We start from the raw sequence: 22,877 nt of genomic DNA on the forward strand, positions 1-22,877 counted from the left end.
TCTCTGTGTCAAGCATGTGATAGATGCTGGAGAGGCACTCTTGAAGCCACACATCCATGGACTTAGGACAAAACAAAATGGTAGCCAGAAGTTCTTGGTCCCGCCATTGCACTGCAATCTGTTATCTCCGCAAAACTCTGGAAAGTCAAAGAGTTGCAGAACACAGAAGATAAAACGGTAAGCTGGAACAGGAACTCTTGTTTCTCAGCAGGGCATGAAGCCATGGGGAGACCATCCCACATATCCGTCCATGATCCGAATTTCCCAGAGAGCTCTGGGGCTGGCAGGATCCTGCATTTCCATATTAAGCCGAGAAGAAAAGATTTCAGAGAAGGCTCCTGCAGGCACCTGTTTTCCCGAAATGTTGTTTCATAGTGTATTTGAAAGCAAGAAAGGACTTTAACCCTGTGAGAGAAATCAGAATCAGAAACAGTGGCAGGATTAGTACAAATGTGGGTCCAGGGATCAGATCTATGTGGGCATGGGTCTTATAAATACAGACAGAGATAAATATGGCAATAAAAACTAGAAGGATAAACATTTAAATGTTAACAGTGATTACGCCTAGTGTGGCAGGCACTGTTGGCAGACCCAAAAGCTATTCTCAACCTCTTTACTATTGATATTCCCATTCTAGAAGCTAGAAAGCAGAATGCTTGTTTTTTCAAATTCCTTTGTAATTATGAGTAGTCATGTGATGCAGTTCTGACCAATTAGGTGAAAGGGAAATCTGCTAAGGGGCTTCTGGAAAAGCTATTATTTCCTATTAAAGGGAGAAGGTTGAAAGGAGAGTTTACCACTCTGCCCCATCCCTCTCCTTCCTGCCTTGAATGTGGTCACAATGTCTGGAGCTATGGCAGCCATCTTGCAACCATGAAAATAATTGATGAAAAGTCAACATGCTGTCAGTGGAAAGGAAATCTAGGGAGAGCTTAGATCCTTAACAACACCACTAAGCAACAGAACCAATACCAGCAACACCTAACTCTGGACTTCTATTCTTGCAAGAAAAAGAATTTCATATTTATTTAAGCCACTGGATCTTAGTTACTTGTGCTTGGAATACATCAGTGAAAAAAAATAAGACCTTCTAGTGGGGGATGGAAGACCATAAAAATTAAATGAGATGAATAAGGAAATTATAGTGTTAGAAAGTGGAAAGCATAGAAAAGAAAATCAAGACAAGGTGCGTGGAGGAAACATGAACACCAGGGTAGGGGAATAGGAGGCTGCACAAAATACAGTTGTCAGAGGAAATTTCATTGATAAGAAATGACTGGAACAAAGATTTGAAGGACGTGAGGGAAGTGAGGGAGTTGTCCATGCAGGTATCAGGACAAAAACATTCAAGGCATTCAAGAGCATTCAGTTCAAGGTTCCTAAGGAGGAAATGAGCCTGCCATGTTTGAAGAATCTTGAGCAGGCCAGTGAGGGTGGAGCAGAGTGAAGTGAGAGGTCAATTAATAGAAGACAAGGTCAAAAAGGAAAAGAGAGTCAGATCAAACAAGGCCTTGTGGGCCACCAGGAGGACTTTGGCTTTTACTCTAAGGTGGGAGCCATGGAGTGTTGTAGGCAGAGAAGGAATGTGACCTGACTCAGGGGTTCACGAGTGCCCTCTGGCTGCTGTAGGGAGAATAGACCAAAGGTAGAGCAGGGAAAAGGTAAGAGAGGCAGCAGGAAGAACCCTTTTGAGGCTATTTCCATCATCCTGGCTAGAGACTTGGACTTGGACCACAGTGGAAGGAATGAAGGGAAAGAGAAGCGATCAGACTCTGGATCCATTTTGAGAAAAAGTCATCAGGATTTGCTGATGAATCAGAGATGGAAGAGAGTGAGAAGAAAAGCAGAGTCAAGGTTAACTTCACACCTTCACTCCCGAGCAATAGAAAAATAGAGGACCCTATGTGGAAATGAGAGGTAGGGGAATCAGAAGCTCATTTGGAACGTGTTACATCTGTGACATCTATCAGACATCTAAGTGGGGGCATTTGGTAGGTGGCAGGTTATATGAGTCTAGAATTCAGGAGAGGGGGCTAAACTGCACATTATTTATAATTTGGGGGTCATTGCTGATAGATGGTGTTTGTAGCCATGAGATTGAATGAGATCCATTGTGTAGAGGAAAATGTGCGCTTCGAACAAAACTGACGTATTGTTAGAGGATACCCCTTTGGGTATTATCTGATCTATGGTGGAGCTATTTTACAATTCTGTAAATTTTAAATAACTGACAGTGATGGAAAATAATTTCATGGAAAAATCTGTTTTTCCCTTACTTGCACTCTCATTTCAATATTATTGAGATTATATATGTATTTAATTCACATATATTAATACATAAGTAATACACATATATGAATTTTAAATATATTATATAATACTAATAATTATATAGTCCATATAATTATATGTATGATTATATTATATATTAATAATTATATATAATGGCTTTATATTTATAATTATGTATAAAATACAATTATGTATAATTTATAGATATTATATATGAAATTTATATATAATATATATTTATATATTATATAATATAAAATTTACGTATTATAATGTGAATAATTATATATAATGTCTGTATATTTACAATTATATGTATAATATATAATTATATGTTCTATATATTACATATAATTATCAATGAGGAAACCAGGCAGATGTTATAATTGGTTCAAAAGAGAACACAAGAACATACATATATATAAAGTAGTGATATTATGTGTTATGTATACATTGTGAACACTGTGTACATTATATGTGTGCTATGTGTTACGTGTACATTATGTACATTGTACACATTATATGTATGATGTACTATACATACACGTCTGTTCTTTGCGTTCTCTTGTGAACCAGTTATAACATCTGCTGCTTCCCTCACTGATTAATGAGCAGAATAAAATCCTTGACAGATGCTTATTTTATATCTGTGAGTCATGATTTTGTCTCTTTTAGTTTGCATAGCTACTGAGGGGCAGAGCTGGCATTTAAACCCAGGCAGTCTGACTCCCAAACCCCCACCCTTAAACCCCAAACTTTATCAAATGAGTTAATACCCATGTACATGTTTAGCTCACAGTAGGTACTCAACATACAGTGCTGTCTAGAACCTGCAGACTCTCACCGTTTTGGAAGTGGAGGGAACAGATGACAGTACGATCCCTGAGGTCTCGGACTGGGAGCTGGGTTTGGTCTTCCTGGTCATGCATCTTCTGTATTCTTCCCGTACCTGAAGGTGGAGACACATCATGGGGAGTTGAATCACTCTTAGATGCAGGGGCATGTGTGGGCAGAGGCATGAGCCCTGGAAGGAAGGGGACTGGGAAGGCGGCAGCTACCTACCTGGCGGTTGAGCAGACAATGAATGAGGAAGATGAAGGCTCCTTGCAGGCTGTTGATGATGGTGAACAAGTAAGCCATGATATTGGCCATGGGTCCAAACTGGAAAATGCCCAACACCCAGGAACACCCCAAGATGAAGATCTGAGCAAAGGCTTTGAATGTCAGTAACCTGGAGGGGAAGATTTGCAGAGGATAAGGTTCTAGGAGGTGGCTGTTGTCCTCATGGGCCACCACTCTCCCAGGTTTAGCCTGAGGCTGCCACCATGTGACCCGTCACCTGGGTGAGAATAAACGTGGAACAGAGGCTCCAAGCCTAGAGGTAGGAAAATCAAATCCTACAGACATTGAAAAGGCAATTGGCCTACAGATACACATGGACACAAAGATGTGTGGACATATGTATTTAATGCAATATTGTCTGTAGTAATAAAAGGCTAGAAGGCACTATTTACAATAGACAAGACATGGAAACAACCTAAATGTCCATCAACAGATAAAGAAGATGTGGTTTGTGTATATATATATATCTCACATATATGTTGTATATATATGTATATATGTGTGTATATATGTGTACATTTCTATGTGTGTATATATATACACACACACGCACAATGGAATATTTACTCAACCATTAAAAAGAATGAAATAATGCCATTTTTATCATACTAAGTATGATAAAGTATGTAAGTCAGAAAGAGAAAGACAAATACCATATGATATCACTTACATGTGGAATCTAAAATACGACACAGATGAACTTATCTACAAAACAGAAAGAGTCACAGACATAGAGAACAGACATGTGGTTGCCAAAGTGGGGGGAGGGGGAGGGATGGATTTGGGGTTTGGGATTAGCAGATGCAAACTATTATATATAGAATGGATAAACAACAAGGTCCTACTGTATAGCACAGGGAACTATATTCAATATCCTGTGATAAACCACAATGTAAAAGAATATGAAAAAAGAATATATATATCTATATATATATAAAACTAAGTCACTTTGCTGTACAGCAGAAATTAACACAACATTGTAAATCAACCATACATCAATAAAAAAAATTTTAAAGGCTAGAAGGACCTACCTGTCCAAGAATTTGGGACACATTAAGTGAACCGTGAAGCCATCATATGAAATACTATGAAGCCTTCCTTTTTATTGGAGGCAAAACTCACATACCATAAGATTAACCATTTTGGCCACTGAAAGTGTGCAACTCAGTGGCATTGAGCACATCCACAACGTACAAACATCATCACCATCCAGTTCCAAGACATTTTTATCACCCCAAAAATAAACCATGTACCTATCAAGCAGCCATTCCCTATTTACTTATCCCCCAACTAAAACAACCCAAATGTCCACCAACAGATGAACGGATGCACACAATGTGTGCCATCCGTATACTGGAATATTATTCAGTCATAAAAAGTAATGAAGCACTGACACTCGCTACGACGTGGATGAACGTTGAAAACATGCTGCTCAGTGAGAGAAGCCAGACACAAAAGGCCACATAGTGTATGATTCAATTGGTAAGAAATGTCCAGAATAGACAAATCTACAGAGATAAAGAGTAGATTATAAAAACTTTTTTTTTTTTTTTTTTTTTTTTGCGGTACGCGGGCCTCTCACTGCTGTGGCCTCTCCCTTTGCGGAGCACAGGCTCCGGATGCGCAGGCTCAGCGGCCATGGCTCACGGGCCCAGCCGCTCCGCAGCATGTGGGATCTTCCTGGACCGGGGCACGAACCCGTGTCCCCTGCATCGGCAGGCAGACTCTCAACCACTGCGCCACCAGTGAAGCCCCTTGTTAGTTGTTTTTAACCTTAAGTATTGATATGATGTAAGCTACATAATATGTGGAAAACACAAAGTGCAGAATAATACGTACAGTGTCCTATCATTTATGTAATGGATATATAAGTATAGAATGTTCTGGAAGGAAGGTCAACTTAAGTAATAATGGCTGCTTAGGGTAGGAGGGATCTGGGGACCCAGGGGGTCAGGGGAGAGATAGAGAATGACTTTATATGTGTTCCCTTTTTCACTACTTAATTTTTCTTACCATTGTATGTATTAACTTTGTTTTAACTTTTTGCACTAACTTTTAAAAAATAACTTTAAAAAAATATTCAAGAGGAGTGAGGGATTGGACACTGACAGGAAAATAAGTAAAGGACGTTATCAGTTTACTGCTGATAAAAGCTAGACAATGTCTGGTTTGAGTAGGTTCTTAAAATGAACTTTAGTTGGATGATGAAGTTAAGAAAACAAATGGCCTATAAGAATATGAAAAAGTCCCACATCTGTAAGATAAAATATATATATATGAAACTAAAATAATGAGATTGTAAATTTCATATATTAATTCAGGAAAACAATAAAAATGATAAACACTAGTGTTGGCAAAGCTGCAGGTAAACAAGCACTATTGTAAATGGAAACATTTTCTGGAAAACGATTTGCAATATATACTAACAGTGTTACAATCCAACCTACTCTGACTCAGGCAATTTCATGCCTATTATTGTATTTTTTTGAATTTTATTTAATTTATATTTTTATACAGCAGATTCTTATTAGTTATCTATTTTATACACATCAGTGTATACATGTCAATCCCAATCTCCCAATTCATCCCACCACCATCCCCCCTCCCACTTTCCACCCTTAGTGTCCATATGTTTGTTCTCTACATCTGTGTCTCTATTTCTGCCTTGCAAACTGGTTCATCTGTACCATTTTTCTAGATTCCACATATATGCGTTAATATACGATATTTGTTTTTCTCTTTCTGACTTACTTCACTCTGACAGTCTCTAGGTCCATCCACATCTCTACAAATTACCCAGTTTCATTCCTTTTTATGGCTGAGTAATATTCCATTGTATATATGTACCACATCTTCTTTATCCATTCATCTGTCGATGGACATTTAGGTTGCTTCCGTGACCTGGCTATTGTATATGGTGCTGCAATGAACATTGGGGTGCATGTGTCTTTTTGAATTATGGTCTTCTCTGGGTATATGCCCAGTAGTGGGATTGCTGAGTCATATGGTACTTCTATTTTTAGTTTTTTAAGGGACCTCCATACTGTTCTCCATACTATTATTGTATTTAATAACAACAGATGTGTAAGAAGATTTGCCTACAAGGGTATTTCAAGATAGGATGGTTTATAGTAGTAAAAAAAAAAAAAAGAAAGAAAAAAAAAAGAAACAACTTAAATGTCCATAAATAAGGGATGATTTAAATAAATTGTGCTAGGTCTTTACACTGAAACACTATATATAAAAAAAAGATATTGTCAACAATTTCTAATAAAATAGAAAAATATTCATTACATGTTGTTAAGAGAAAAATGGTTATAAAAATAAAATAGTATGATTCTGGTTTTGTAAATATGTACATATAAGTATGCACAGTAGAAGAATTAGAGAATATATTAATAGTTCTAATACAGGAAACACTCACTCCTCCTAGGAACTGTAGTAAATGCTTCGTAAGCCACACGAAATGGGCAGTGTTAGCATCTCTGTTCTACAGATGAGGAAACTGAGTTTCAGAGAGGTTATGTAACTTGCCTAAGGTCACACAGCTTTTAAGTGGCAGTGCTGAGGTTTGAGGCAGCCTGATCTAGACACTGTGCTATTCCATTTGGGGCACAGGACCAGGCTTAAAAAAGGTACTCAGTGAACATTTGGGGAAAGAAGGAAAGGAGCCTAGAAGAGGAGGGGAAAGGAAGGATGGACGGTACCTGGTGTCTTTGAGCTTGGAGACTTCAGTACTGACGCTAGAAATCTGCTGCCTCAGGATCCACAGTGTCCCAGTCAGGAGGATGGAATTGATCTACAGAGTCAAGCAGAAGGGATGGAGAGATTGGATATACAAAAGGATAATGGCCAGACCATCTATAAAAATAGAACTCTGACCCACAGTCTACAGTAACCACTGCAGGAAGCCACACAATAACTGACCCCAAATGACCAGGACTTGACTAATAATTGACAGCCTCCCTCATTTCTGCCCCTGATTCCAATTTAGGGCCAAAAGGAGAAAGCCAGTACATAACCCTAACCAAGCACATAGAATGCCTTGCTTTCAGTTAGCCTACCCATAGGGTCCCCATGCCTACAGCCTCCAAGCAGGGCACACATGAAACCTTCCCTTTTTTCCTCTATAAAGCTTTCCCACTCATCTGCCTGTTTTTTAGTCTCTGACCAATGCAAGCGCTTTGACAATGCAAGTGGTTGACTCCCTTACCATAGCAATCTCCTAATAAACAGCCTTTGCTTGCTCTTGGAAGACCTTGGTTTATTTCCACTGGATGCATCTGGGAAGTTAGTATCAAGACCAGTGCCCCATCATGGGTTGAATTATGTCCCCCCACCACAAAAAATAAGATATGTTGAAGCCCTAACCCCCAAGACCTCAGAATGCTACCTTATCTGGATATAGGGTCTTTACAGAGATGATCAAATTAAAATGAAGTCATTAAGGTGGGCCCTAATCCAATATGACTGGTGCCCTTATAAAAAGGGGAAGTTTGGACATAGAGACAGACATGCACAGAGGGAAGACAATGTGAAGAGATACAGGGAGAAGACTGACATCTACGAGCCAAGGAATGCCTGAGGCTACCAGAATTTGGAGAGTAGACGGGAACAGATTCTTCCCTATAGAAGAATCAGATTCAGATGGAGAAACAGATTCAGATGGAGCATGGCCTGCTGACCCCTTGATTTCAGACTTCTAGCCTCCAGAACTGTGAGTCAATAAAATTCTGTTGTTCTAAGCTACCCAGTTTGTGATACTTTGTTATGGCAGCCCTAGGAAACTCACACATGGACCCCCAAAACCTGATAGAAGTAAGCAAAACCCCTCTGGAGGAATAAAACCTCAAGAATTCCCAAGATTTAGCTCAGTCCAATATGAACTCACAATTAACAATTACAAATGACTCAAGGAAACAAGCCACCATGAGTGAGAGTCAGAAGACTCTCATCTTGCAGGACTGTAGAATCTAGATTGGAGGCAAGGAAGCAAGAAGATGGTACTCAACCTCCCCAGGCTTCCCAGAGAGTAGAAGCGTGGCTCCCAGGGGATGGGAAGATGTTGGTCTAAGGGTACTAAGTTTCAGTTATGCAAGGTAAGTTCTAGAGATGTAATGTACAACATGGTGACTTCTGTTACAATACTGTAGTATATACTTGAAATTTGCTAGAAGGGTAGCTCTTAAGGGTTCTCACAACAAAGAAAGAAAAGGGGAAAAATGGTAAGTATGTGAGGTGATGGATTTGTTAATTAGGTTGATTGCGTTGATCATTTCACAGTGTATACCTACGTCAAAACATCAAGTTGTACACCTTAAATATATATAGTTTTTGTCGATTAAACATAAAACTTTTTTTAAATCTCCATGGGGCTTCCCTGGTGGTGCAGTGGTTAAGAATCCGCCTGCAGGGGACACAGGAGCCCTGGTCCGGGAAAATCCCACATGCCGCGGAGCAAATAAGCCCATGCTCCACAACTACAGAGCCTGTGCTCTAGAGCCCGCGAGCCACAACTACTGAGCCCGCGTGCCACAACTACTGAAGCCCGTGTGCCTAGGGCCCGTGCTCTGCAACATGAGAAGCCACCGCAATGAGAAGCCCGTGCACCGCAACGAAGAGTAGCCCCCGCTCGCCACAACTAAAGAAAGCCTGCGTGCAGCAACAAAGACCCAACACAGCAAAAAAAAAAAAAACTCCAGATTTCCCTTTGCCTCTTTCCCACCATTTCCCTCTCCAACACTCCCCCCGCCACCAACCAATTGCTCTTAATTTCTTCCTATCTTTTCTCTTATTCAACATCTGTACTCAGATGAGAGCAATAGACCCATTCTTACTGAAACACAAAGGATTGATAAGATTGTGGTCCCTTCCAGGGGATTTGCACGCTGGCATTAAAAAAATATATTACAAATCAAAGGAATGACACTCTAACTTGGAAATCTCAGAAATCAAGGGTCAGAATGGTGCACGCTTTTGAGGAATAAGTGACCAGAGCTTTGCAACATCCACTGGCACTGCCTGATCCCTTGGGTCTCCTTGATCCTCCTCCAAAACACACTGCAACAAGCAATCAGCTTACCACTATAATTGTGCACACTGGCCCCAGGAAACTCCAGATAAACCCTGTCTCTGTATTCAGCCAGCAGCTATGGAGAAAAACAGGAGTCAGTGATTGTCTCAGAGTCCTGACCCTAAAATTACTCACACCCTGCCAGACGTGCTAATGGGAGAGAATATTGGCAGATGAGACCGACGTGAAAATTTTCATGATGGACCAGGTCACATTTCAGTTTTCCTCTTTCAGACCTTCTTCCTGGGTGAATGTTCCTGAAATATTCACTTAATGCCTTGTGTAGAGCTCATTTCTCAATCCATAACCTCTGTAACCCCTTTATCCAGACCTCTCCGCTAGTATACCTTGTCATTCAAATCTCAGCTCGAACGTCACCTCCTCTGAAAAGCCACTACCCTGGTCCTTTCCTAACAGAACTTGCTGCTTTTTTTTATAGCACCTATCATAAATTATCTTGTTCAGTTGTTTATATATTGTAAATTGTCCATCTTCCCCTACTAGACTATGAGCTGCATGAGAATTTGGACTTTGAACGTTTTATTCATCTCTGAATACCCAGCACTCAGTGCAAATCCTGGCATGGAAGAGGCATTCCATAATTATTTGTCAATAGGAATGAAGCAATAAAGGGAGGGAGGGAAGGAGGGAAGGGAGAAAAAGAAGGAAGAAAGGAAGAAGGGAGGGAGGGAGGGAAGGAAGGAAGGAAGGAAAGACAGACGGAAGGAAGGAAGGAAGGAAGGAAAGAAGGAAGGGAGGGAAGAAGGGAAAGGAAGGAGGGAGGGAGAATTAATTGCCTTTTCCCATCATGCCTCTAGTAGATATTGGCTGTTTTCACAACCTGACAACTATTCTGCCATGTTTCGTAACAGCATCCCAATATTCCTTTAGCAGAAGTGTGCCTTCCCCAGAAAGAGAAGGAAAATAATCAAGTTTGGCCAACCAGATGTTCTCTCCCTGGAATGTAAGTCACCAGTAGTAGAGTGATCAAAAGGCAAGAAAATGTTTACGCCATGAGAAAATGCTGCCCATATCCTTTCAAGGACAACTACTTCAGTAAATACGGGCCAATTTCCTCATTAGCATCTGCATCTCTGCCTGAGGGCATCAGACTAAAAGCTTTAGAAAATTTGTTCCCCCAGGGAGCAGCCCTCAACCAATGGCTGATGGGCAGTAGCTGGATAAATAGTCCAGCTCCCTCACTTCGTGGGTGGGATAACTGTGGTACGTGCCCTGCACAGTCCCCCAGAGGTACCTAATGGGATTGAGCCCCAGGTCCCAGCAGGACCTGCTCAGGAATGCACCTGTATTTCCTCCTTCTCTTCCCTATCTCACTTCCCCACTCCCTAGTGCCTCCTGAGATCATTTCAAATCCTTGCCAGTGCTACTCCTCTCTTCCAAAACTTTCTGTAGTTCCTACTACCTAGAAGGTATTCACCAAATTCCATGCCCCGCTGCAATTTCCTCTTCTTCCAATCCAATCCATCTATTCTCCAAATACAGCTTGAGCTCTCCCTTAGGCAAGATTTGTCCTCACTTAGGTGTACATTTCAGTAGAGCTTTCAAGGCTCACTCAAAATCTACCTCCTCCAGGAAGGCTTCCGTGAACTTTCCAGCTCCCATATGCCCTCATCCCTCTCTGGTCTGTGTCAGGGCTTATACTACCCACACCAACATCAGGCACTTCATCATGGTGCCCTTGCATTGTCACCACTATCTCCTGACAAGGTAGACCTCACAGACATAAAAAACAAACTTATGGTTTCCAAAGGGGAAAAGGGGGGAGGGATAAATTTGGAATTTATCTACTATATATAAAATAGGTAAACCAACAAGGTTTACCTATTTATATATAAAATAGGTAACCAACAAGGACCTACTGCATAGCACAGGGAACTATATTCAATATCTTGTAATATGAGATATTGTAATATGAAAAGAATCTGAAAAAGAATATATGTATATATTCTTATGTATAACTGAATCACTTTGCTGTACACCTGAATCATTGTAAATCAATTATACTTCAAAAAAATAAATGAATATTTTTTTAAAAGGCAGTCAGACCTGAACTCAACTTGGACACTTACTAGGTATGTGACCCTGGGCAAATCCTGCAACTGTGCTGAGCCTCAGTTTCCTCTGTAGCTACCATTTATTAAGCGGTTACTTTAGTCACTGTTGGTCTTGGGGCCGCCATGTACCATAGCACAGGTTGTGCACCGCACAAATCTAGAGGGCAGTATTAAGACTGCAGTGTCATTGAATGGTGTTGCTGTATGCAGTGGAAACATAGGAATTTTGTTGAGAAATACCAGAGATAATATATATTTGTAAAGCTTACAGGGTTTAGATTATGAAGGGCACTCCTTTAACATGAATTCCATTCCCTCAGCCTTTATCTCATGACCTCACCTGAAGTATAAGCCATCAGCAGGCAGGGAGGAAACCTAGATACTTAATCCCCCAAACACAGCTCAGCAAAGTGCCTATAGCACCAGGGTGATAAACAGGGGCCCTGGGATTGGAAAGACCCAGATTCAAGTCCTCACCCTGCCACTTTTTCACTGTGTGATAGTGAGAAAGTCTTTTCACCCTTCTGAGGCTCACTTTCCTCATCTGTAAATTACAATAACAAGGGTCCATCCTAGGATGAAATGAAGTAACTCACTGAATTACAGTCTCTACCCTATCCACATACTACTTGTCCTGTCACTTACCTAATTTTTCCCTCAAAATTGACTCAACTTTTCACTTATACAATGGAATCATGTCTATACAATGGAATCATGTCTGTGAAATCATGAGCTTGATATGCCAGCAATTTTTTTCTAATGCCCTACAAAATAAATACAAAAATATTGTTTAATTAGGGCTCACTAGCATACTACCTAAAATCTTCTCACATAGAATCATGTGATAAACCTACCTCACTTTAAAAGAGTCCATGGCAATAATGATGGTGGTGAAAATAACATATATAATGCTTTACACTGTGCCTAACACGGTCTAAATGTTTTGCAGATAATAACTCACTTAACACTCACAACAACACTATGATACAGGCATTGTCATTAGCTTGCATTTAATAGATAATGAAATGAAAGCATACAGAGTTTAAGTAACTTGCCCAAGGTAACACGGTGGTGGAGCCAGGATTCAGACCCAAGCAGGTTGGCTCCAGAGTCCACGAATTGAAACCTTGTGCCATCAACTTCATTGTTTACATCACCACCATCCCTGATACTATAGTGCAAACAATGGCTCCTGGATTTGTGCAGTGCACAACCTGTGCTACTGTATATGGCAGCCCTGAGACCAACAGTACATAAAGTTAATAATTTTCAGGGAGAGAGAAGGATGTCACTTACCGATTGTACATCCCATAACCTTGTGGTTGTATGATGGCAGAGACAGCCACCACCAGCGCCGGAAGGCCATAGCCAAAGGCACAGAGATACCTCATCTTGATGTTTCGAGAGCTGAAGTAATTCACCACTTTCAGGTTCCTGGCCATAAGGAAGAGCATCACAGCCTCCACCAGCATCCAGAAGAAGCAAGCGAGGAAAAGGTAGTGCAGAAAGCCCGCGATGATGGCGCAGCCCATCTGCAGGGAAGAATCGGGCACGTTCAGGACCCCCTACTCCAGAGAGCAGGTTCAGAGGAAGAGGGCAAAGGAGAAGCTACTTTGATTGGAGATCCCCAAACACGGCCCCTTCATTCATTCCACAAGTACTTATTCTTCACCAAGGATGGCTCCATCCTTTTGGTAGGGTAACCGATCATCCAGCTTTGCCTGGTTTTCTCAGGACGTATAACTTTCAGTGCTAAAACTGGGAGAGTTTGGGGGGAAACAGATATATGATCACCCTTCTTTTTTTTTTTTTTTTTTTTTTTTTTTTTTGCGATACGCGGGCCTCTCACTGTTGTGGCCTCTCCCGTTGTGGAGCACAGGCTCCGGACGCGCAGGCTCAGCGGCCATGGCTCACGGGCCCAGCCGCTCCGCGGCATGTGGGATCTTCCCGGACCGGGGCACGAACCCATGTCCCCTGCATCGGCAGGCGGACTCTCAACCACTGCGCCACCAGGGAAGCCCGATCACCCTTCTTCAGGGGATGGTTGAAGATATGGGGGAGGGGAAGGGGTCCACAAACTACAGCCATGGGTCGGCTGCCTGTTTTGTAAAGAACGTTTCATTGACTTACAGCCACCCCCATTTATGTATTCTCTATGGCTGTTTTCACACTAAAACAGCAGAGTTGAATAGTCACAGCAGAGACCATAGTAGCTGCAAAGCCAAAGATATTTATATCTGCCTCTTTACAGGAAAAGTTTGCCCACCCCTGGTCACGTGATGAGAGTGAAGCGCATTACTAGTCTTTAGTTCTCAAGGGGTCTGGAAAGCGAAACATCCCGCAGTGAGAGGGGTAGTTCTGCATCAAGAATTATCACCCCCGGGCTTCCCTAGTAGCGCAGTGGTTGAGAGTCCGCCTGCTGATGCAGGGGATGCGGGTTCGTGCCCCGGTCCGGGAAGATCCCACATGCCGCGGAGCGGCTGGGCCCGTGAGCCATGGCCGCTAAGCCTGCGCGTCCGGAGCCTGTGCTCCGCAACGGGAGAGGCCACAACAGCGAGAGGCTCGTGTAACGCAAAAAAAAAAAAAGAATGATCACCCCACCTGAAATGTCAGTAGCGCTCCCTTTGGAAAAACCCTGAGAGCCTACTGTTTCTGGCACAGTTACTGGGGGTAAATTGGCTAAAGTTCTTGTTCTCACGGGGCACACGGTCTCGTGGGGGAGGTAGATACACAATCAGTAAAATAACCCAAAATATCAATATGGTTTCAAATAGGTGCTGAGAAAGGAAGCAAAATAGAGTGATAAGGAGTAGAATTTCTCAGCTGTGGATGCAACTAGAGATTATCATACTGAGTGAAGTAAGTCAGAAAGAGAAAGGCAAATAACATATGATATCACTTATATGTGGAATCTAAAATATGACGCAAATGAACCTATCTACGAAACAGAAACAGAATCACAGACATAGAGAACAGACTGGTGGTTGCCAAGGGGGAGGAGGGGAGGGAGAGGGATGGACTGGGAGTTTGGGGTGGTAGATACAAACTATTAAAGATAGAATGGATAAACAACAAGGTCCTACTGTATAGCATAGGGAACTATATTGAATATACTGTGATAAACCATAATGGAAAAGACTATAAAAAAGAATGTCTATACGTGTATAACTGAGTCACTTTGCAGTACAGCAGAGATGGGCACAACATTGTAAATCAACTATATTTCAATAAAAAAAAAGAATTTCTCCACTGTAGCATTAATGATATTTGTAACACTACTGCCAGATTATTTTCTGCTGGGGGAAGGGGGGCGGCTGTCCTGTGCATTGTAAGGTGTTTAGCAATATCCCTGGCCTCCACCCATTAGCTGCCAGCAGCATCCCCTCCCAGGGGTGACAACTAACAACGTCTCCAGATATTGCCATGTGTCCCCTGAGTGAGGATGGAATCATCCCAGGTGAGCACTAATGGCTTAAAGAGTAGTAGGAGGGACCACTACAATATATAACATGATCAAGGAAATGATTTTAAACTGAGACCTATCACAAGATGGAGTCAACTAGGTGAGAAGCTGGGGAACGAGTATTGAAAGAGGGCACAGCACATGCAAAGGTCCTGAGGTGGGAAGTAGCATAGAGGGAGTTGGGTAAGGATGAGCAGAGGCAGATTCGGAGATGATGGGGCTGGATGGGGACACAGCCTGAAGGATATGAGACCTGATTGTCCGTCTTGTCTACACCGGTGAGGAAGAGAATCTTGGCCAAGAAGAGGCACACGCAGAGGTGCAGGTGGAGGTAGGTGTTGTGGTTTTGGATGGTACGACACAGCAGGAAGGTGATGATGGCCACGGTGAGACACACCAAAGAGATGATCATGCCCACGTGGCTAATGATGTACAAAGTGAACTCCATCTGTCAGGAAAGAGATAACTGTTGGTCTCAGAGAAGGATCAACATACCCCCCAGGCAGGAAAATGAATTATCCAGTCTCCTGGCTTGGATATATAGAGCTTGGAGGCCTTTTCTCCCTCTGACACTCAGTGTGAACTAGATATTGTTCATCATCACCCTTTGGCATCCATCAGCACCCATTCTCACCCCTGTCCTATGCCCTGTTCTGCGAGGGCAGGACGTTTACAAATGACATTTCCCATGATCTCTTGGGGGTTAAGATCCTGAATGTCATTTAGGTTCTCCAGTGAGATGTATGCATGAAGGTTTTGAAAGGCAGGATGGAGGCAGACACCAGCCTTCTGCAGACAGGAGTGAGCTGTGGCTGGACTCCACCTTCCGACTATCCGATCTTTAATCTTTAATTTCCTGGATGTGGGGTGAAATGACAGCTGCAGTTTTTGACCTCTGCATTATGGCTGCAGAGGGGTGACCTTGGCTGCAGAGGGGTGACCTTGAAGCCAAAAATCCAAATGGCAGCCCCCTGATTTCAAGTCCTCCATCCCTTCCTGTGATTCTGTGAGCATCCAAGTCCCTGTATTAAATACTTTTCTGCTTGAAATACCTTGAGTGGTTCCTGTTTCCTGCTCTGAACCAGGACTGATAATAGGTGTTCAGAGATGCCCCAACTTCTGGGAGTAGAAATGACAAGTTGAGTCCTTCTCTATGCCATAATGCCTTCTCTATGCCTTCTCTATGCCATAATTTGTAATTAATTTTAAGTTTATTTGGGTGCTTTCTGTGTGTTAAAGATATGCCAGGCACCATCTCATGAGCTCTTCTCTATGATATTGTGATGTAGCAGTTAAGAGAACTGACTACAGTTTTAGCTGTTTGAGCTTGGGCAAGATACTTAACTGCTCTGTGTCTCAGTTTCCTCATCTGTTAAAAAGAGAATACTAACAGTAACTACCTTATGGAATTGTTCTAGGAGGATTCAGTGAAAATGCTTAAAGTACTCACAACAGTGCAGGAAACATGTATGATATAAGTGTTAATTTTCATCATTCTTTTTTCTTTTTTTTTAATGAAATGTTGATGGTTTTTAGTTTTGGTTTTTGGCTGCACCTTGTGGGATCTTAGTTCCCTGATCAGAGATTGAACCTGGACCGTGGTAGTGAAAACCCCAAGTCCTAACCAGTGGACCGCCTGGGAGCTCTCACATCATGATTTCTTACTTGTTCTCATTTATTTATTTATTTAGGCTGCGTTGGGTCTTTGTTGCTGCACGTGGGCTTTCTCTAGTTGCGGTGAGCGGGGGCTACTCTTCGTTGCAGTGCGCAGGCTTCTCATTGCGGTGGCTTCTCTTGTTGTAGAGCATGGGCTCCAGGCATGCGGGTTTCAGTAGTTATGGCACACGGGCTCTAGAGCACAGGCTCAGTAGTTGTGGCACACGGGCTTAGTTGCTCCGTGGCATGTGGGATCTTCCTGGACCAGGGCTTAAACCAGTGTCACCTACATTGGCAGGCAGATTCTTAACCACTCCGGCACCAGGGAAGTCCTCCTTGTTCTCAATTTTAAGGTGAAAGAACTGGGCTTAGCTCAGAGAGGTTGAGTGACTTGTCCATGGAAACACAGCTAGGAAGTGACAGAGATGGGGCTTGAAACTAGACTAGTCTTGCTCTGGATCGAATACACTTAAGTTCTAAGCCTTACATTCCTCTAAATAGCATTTAGGATCTCCCTGACAAGGAATAGAACCTCCCACCTGGTAATATAGACAAGGATACTCACCACAGCACTAATGTCTATTCTCTCTATCGAATCTAACCCCTCGCCAAGGTTTATTTCAGGTTCCATCTCCTCCCTGATCTATCCCCAGTTCTCACTGACACAACACTCAGTTCCTACAGCACAAATTCTTACACCATTTACAGGCAGACCTCAGAGATATTGGAGGTTCAATTCCAGACCACCACAATAAAGCAAATATTGGCAATAAAGCGAGTCACACGAATTATTATCCCCAGTGCTTATAAAAGTTATGTTTACACTACACCATATTCTACTAAGTGTACAATAGCATATGTCGAAAAAATGTACATACCTTAATTAAAAAATATTTTACTGCTAAAAAATGCTACCATCGTATGAGCCTTCGGTGAGTCGTAATCTTTTTGCTGGTGGAAGGTTTGAAATATTGTGAGAATTACCAAAATATGATGCAGAGCGTGAAGTGAGCAAATGCTGCTGGAAAAATGGTGCCAATAGACTTGCTCAATGCACACAGGGTTACCCAAAACCTTCAGTTTGTTAAAAAAAAAAACAAAAAACAAGTATCTGCAAAGTGCAATAAAACGAGGTATGCCTGTAGATGATTCTGTAGAAAGAGACTTCTGGACTCAGACCATCCTGGGTTCAAATCACAATTCCACTAATTACTGGCTTCATGACTAGACTGGCTGCTGAGCTCCAGTCTCCCATCCTGCAAAATGGGTCTAAAAACACTTAAAACAAAGGGTCCAGGGCTTCCCTGGTGGTACAGTGATTAAGAATCTGCCTGCCGGGCTTCCCTGGTGGCGCAGTGGTTGAGAGTCCGCCTGCCGATGCGGGGGACGCAGGTTCGTGCCCCGGTCCGGGAAGATCCCACATGCCGCGGAGCGGCTGGGTCCGTGAGCCATGGCTGCTGAGCCTGCGCGTCCGGAGCCTGTGCTCTGCAACGGGAGAGGCCACAACAGTGAGAGGCCCGCATACAGAAAAAAAAAAAAAAAAAAAAAGAATCCGCCTGCCAATGCAGGGGACACGGGTTCGAGCCCTGGTCCGGGAAGGTCCCACAGGCTGCAGAGCAACTAAGCCCGTGCGCCACCACTACTGAGCCCGCGCGCCTAGAGCCCGTGCTCCGCCACAAGAGAAGCCATCACAATGAGAAGCCCGCGCACCACAACGAAGAGTAGCCCCCGCTCGCCGCAACTAGAGGAAGCCCGCGCGCAGCAACGAAGACCCAACGCAGCCAAAAATAAATAAATAAAAATTTAAAAATATAAAAAAATAAAAAATAAGTAAAGGGTCCAGCCCATAGGAGGTGCTCAGTAAGTGGGGTCCGTGATTGTCATCGTGCCTACACCTGTTTAGGGTCATTTATCGTTTTATATACGAGTGTCATGGCTTCCCAACCAGACCATGAATTCTCTAAGGGCAGAAGTATGACACACACCCCTTCTATCCCCCATAACCCCTTCCCACAACACCCAATGCCATGAGAGGCATACCATGGCTGTTTAGTCAATGTTTTCCCACTGGATCTGGGGAGCTAGAGTACAGAGCATCAGTACTGACCGTGAGCTCCCCAGCAGCCATGATGATGGCCAAGTTCACCATTCGATTACAGCTGCAGCCAGTGTGCGTCTCAGAAACTTCAAGGACTGCACAGCCAGACGGTGTCCATCTACCTCCTTCAACATCTGTGCTCCAGGAAACGCAGATGGGACTCTCAAACTTCCGCTTTGGCTGAAAATTCAAAGGCTTTGGTTACCTGAGAATCCCGCTATTCAGGAATCCATTCAGGATTCAACTTGATCAACCTCAAGAAGACGTGGGTATGTTCTGTAGGGAAGGGAGAAAAATGCTGATATTTCAATGGGCAGTAATGAAAAGAAATGTCTTGGGTGCCAGACCTGTCTCTACCACTAACTTGGTCATAGCTAATGTAAATATCCGTGTAAATGCTCCTGCGTCAACATGACTTAATCTAACCTAAACCTTGCCCATTGATGAATGGGGAAATGCCACATAGAAATGCGAGAGCTCATTTTTCTAGTGGTGGATTTTGGGAAGTGGCTTGAGTTATCAGGAATTGTGGACACCTGATGCTTTAATGGGTCCCCATCAAAAATGAGAGGTAAGCTCACTTGAGAATGGGGAATTCTCAGAAGGCAGATGGGGGTCCAATGGAAACCTCTTCACAAACCTCAATGTTCTCCAGGGTGTAGGTGACTGGTTTAGAGAACCCATCTTTCTTCTCTCCTGTTATGATGCCCCCAGCAATGCGAGAATTCAACTTCAACTTCCTCTTGGAGTTGGCCAAGGGGATCTGAGGGTCTTGGAAGAAGCGCTCATCCAAAACGGACTCCATACCCGCAAAGGAGACAAAAGCCACCCCGTTGACCCCTGCAATTTCCCCCAAAAGCAAAAAAAAAAGGGGGGGGAAATCATTTGCTCAGTAGTTATTATAGATGACCCAGCCCATCCACACACATACACACTTTCATATCCCATGCATCTCTGCACCACTGGCTTGCTCTGAGAATGGAAACACCAGTGGACTTCCAGGTAGGTGAGCCTCACCTACCGGAGGCTCTGGTACCAAAGGTACCATAACCTTTAAAAAAAAAAAAATCTCGAGGTGCTATCACCCGGAAAAAATCTTGGCTACATTTAAAAGTCAATTTGAATTTGTGTTTTTAAGGAACAGTTCAACTCAGCAGTGGGAAATAAGTTCCCCTCCCACATTTATGGTTATTCTTGTTCAGTCTCTTTGGTGGGCTTCCGCTTTCAATGTTGGTGGTCTCCAGGGATGTGTCCTAGCCTGTTCTTTGTGCCCTCCAGAGAGCATATAGATCAGGGAGTGATGGACAATGACCTACAAGCTAATCTGGCCATTGCCTGTTTTTTGTAAATAAAAGTTTCATCGCCACACAGCCTCACCCATTCATTTACATATTGCTTATGAATGCTTTTGCACTATGACGGTAGAGCTGAATCATTGCGACAGATTGCACTGTCCTTAAAGCCTAAAATATTTACGAACCATGCTCTACGGGAAAGGTTTGCCAATCCCTGATACAGATTAGCACTGTCTGCCAGAAATATCGCATAAACCACGTATGCAATTTTACATTTTCCAGTAGCCACATTTCAGAACAGTAAAAAAAAAAAAAGGTCATTTTAATTGTATATTAAATCAATACCTACAAAATATTACCATTTCAACATGTAGTCAATATAAAAAATATTAATAAGATAGTTTACATCCTTCATCTTTGGCACCAAGACTTTGAAATCCAGTACGTATGTCACCTTCACAGCCTAACCACACTTGAAGTGCTCAATAATAAAACATGACCAATGGCTGCTGGATTGGACAGGAAATGGCTTGACACTCCTGTACTGTGAGATTATTTTTTTTAATTAATATTTTATTGGAGTATAGTGGGTTTACAATACTGTGTTCATTTCTGCTGTTACAGCAAAGTGAACCAAACATACATATACACATATCTACTCTCTCCTAGACTCCATTCCCAGAGATAATTTAGTTAATGTCTGACTTCCCTAGCAGATGGAAAACTCCCTGAGGGCATGGGCTATTTCTGCCTCTCCCATCACTTTTTTTTTTTTTTGGCCACGCCTTGCGGCATGTGGGATCTTAGTTCCCCGACCAGGGATTGAACCCATGCCCCCTGCATTGGGAGTGTGGAGTCTTAACCACTGGACCGTCAGGGAAGTCCCCCTCTACCGTCATTGATTCCCTCACTTCTTGGCACAGGTCTTGGCACCTAGGAGGTGATCAATAAATATTTGCTAAAGAAATTAAAGTTAAAAACAAAATAAATACATGCACCCCAATGTTCATTGCAGCACTGTCTACAATAGCCAAGACATGGAAGCAACCTAAATGTCCATCGACAGATGAATGGATAAAGAAGATGTGGTACATATATACAATGGAATATTACTCAGCCATAAAAAAGAATGAAATAATGCCATTTGCAGAAACATGGATGGACCTGGAGATTATCATACTAAGTGAAGTAAGTCAGACAGTGAAAGACAAATATCATATGATATGCCTTATAGGCAGAATCTAAAAAACAATGATACAAATGAACTTATTTACAAAACAGAAACAGACTCACAGACTTAGAGAACGAATTTATGGTTACCGGGGTGGGGGGAAGGGTGGAGAGGGATAGACTGGGAGTTTGGGATTGACATGAACACACTGCTATATTTAGAATAGATAACCAACAGGGGACTGCTAGAAAAAAATTTTTTTCATTTAAAAAAGTTTTAAAAGGTAATAAATAAATATTTGCTGCTTGAATGCCCAATAACCACCCTCTCCGATTCTCAGGAGTGGGTCTGTACCTGTGGATTCAGATTCTTCGATTGTGGAGCACCAGATCTTCATCTCATCCCCTTTCGCTTTCAAACTAAAGACCTCATTCTCTTCAGTGCATCCTTTGTTGATAATTTTGCTCTCAATGTCTAAAAGGGAGAAAGAGAGAATTTACAGGAGGTCACCCAGAAAGTGGGTCTTGAATTTGGTTTCTGGCCAAGAAAGGGACGCATCCCTGGTTGCAAGAGAAGGAAAGGACAGACAGAACGATTGGTCATGGGAAAGATCCTGAGGCCCTTAATGAATGGCAGGAGGATGGCAGCACCAAATAAATGAGAAACCCAATTGGAACTCTAGGAGTGAGCGCTCACATCCTCAGGGGATGCGTCAGGGAAACATGGGCTTGAAGTCAACAATGATGGAAAGCAGCAGAGTCATGGCCCTCTGACTGCTCCAAATTTAGGCAGGTTTTCCAAAGCCAAAGGCAATTGAAAGAGTCTGGAGCATGCCCAGCAGAGTGGACAAGAAGGGTTCAGGTTCCACAGTCACTAACTGGGAGGCCTGGCTCCGCCACTCACCAGCTGTGTAAACTTGACCAGTGACTTAACACAATGCCAGGCACTCGATAAATGGGAGACGTTGTTACGATCATTGGACTTGCTTTGCTGTACGTTCAGAGGTTTGAAACAGCTGGGGAACTGGTATATGGGAGAGTCATGCAGAATCACATGGCCAAAGTCACCCGTCTAAATCAGCCCCCAGGTGTGACCTTGACACGAAGGCTATGTCCTACCTAAGTGGTCCGTCTGAATCGTCTGACTGACATTCGCTGAGGGTTTCAGAAGAGCTGCTAAAGTGGTGCTTTCCACGCTCTCCAGTAAGACTGTGGCCAGGGTAGATGTCTTCTCTTTGGTGAAGTTGGACCACACGGATGTTTGTTCAATCACAGAGGCAAAGCTCTCAGCCGTACTCTGCAAGGAAAGGTGTGTTTGCTCTCTCTCGCGCTCTCTCTCTCTCTCTCTCTCTCTCTCTCTCTCTCTCGCTTTGTCTTATCAGTGAAACAGCAGCTGTCCCCTCTCTCATCAAGAGAATGGGTTGACAGTCTAGGATAATGAAGAATGTAAAAGGACATTCACTCAGCCTCCTTTTCCTGATTCGAGAAGCCCCACTGGGAATGCAAATTGATGTAGCCTTCGTGGCGTGCAGTAAGTCAGCACTTGTCACAGCATAGATTGCACATACCCCTTTGACTCAGCGATTTCCCTTCCAGGAATCCCTCCTGCAAGAAATACTTAAAAATTGTGCAA

At 42.8% G+C, this 22,877-nt stretch overlaps 1 protein-coding gene across 1 annotated transcript in view; it reads right to left on the reverse strand.

Annotated features, from left to right (window-relative positions):
* Positions 1-22,877, reverse strand: part of ADGRE1 (adhesion G protein-coupled receptor E1) — a 47,921-nt gene continuing 25,044 nt past the window's right edge. Inside the window, exons 12-22 of the mRNA XM_070045112.1 lie at positions 22,364-22,541; positions 21,600-21,719; positions 19,420-19,619; positions 18,789-18,959; positions 15,279-15,473; positions 12,859-13,094; positions 9,497-9,563; positions 7,122-7,213; positions 3,355-3,523; positions 3,137-3,241; positions 1-405 (exon numbers count right to left, since the gene is read on the reverse strand). Of these exons, the coding sequence (XP_069901213.1) occupies positions 400-405; positions 3,137-3,241; positions 3,355-3,523; positions 7,122-7,213; positions 9,497-9,563; positions 12,859-13,094; positions 15,279-15,473; positions 18,789-18,959; positions 19,420-19,619; positions 21,600-21,719; positions 22,364-22,541 (1,539 nt within the window). The 3' untranslated portion in view covers positions 1-399. The remainder of the gene's footprint in view (positions 406-3,136; positions 3,242-3,354; positions 3,524-7,121; positions 7,214-9,496; positions 9,564-12,858; positions 13,095-15,278; positions 15,474-18,788; positions 18,960-19,419; positions 19,620-21,599; positions 21,720-22,363; positions 22,542-22,877) is intronic.

Source organism: Globicephala melas, chromosome 3 (genome assembly GCF_963455315.2).
Source record: "Globicephala melas chromosome 3, mGloMel1.2, whole genome shotgun sequence".
Lineage (NCBI taxonomy): Eukaryota > Metazoa > Chordata > Mammalia > Artiodactyla > Delphinidae > Globicephala > Globicephala melas.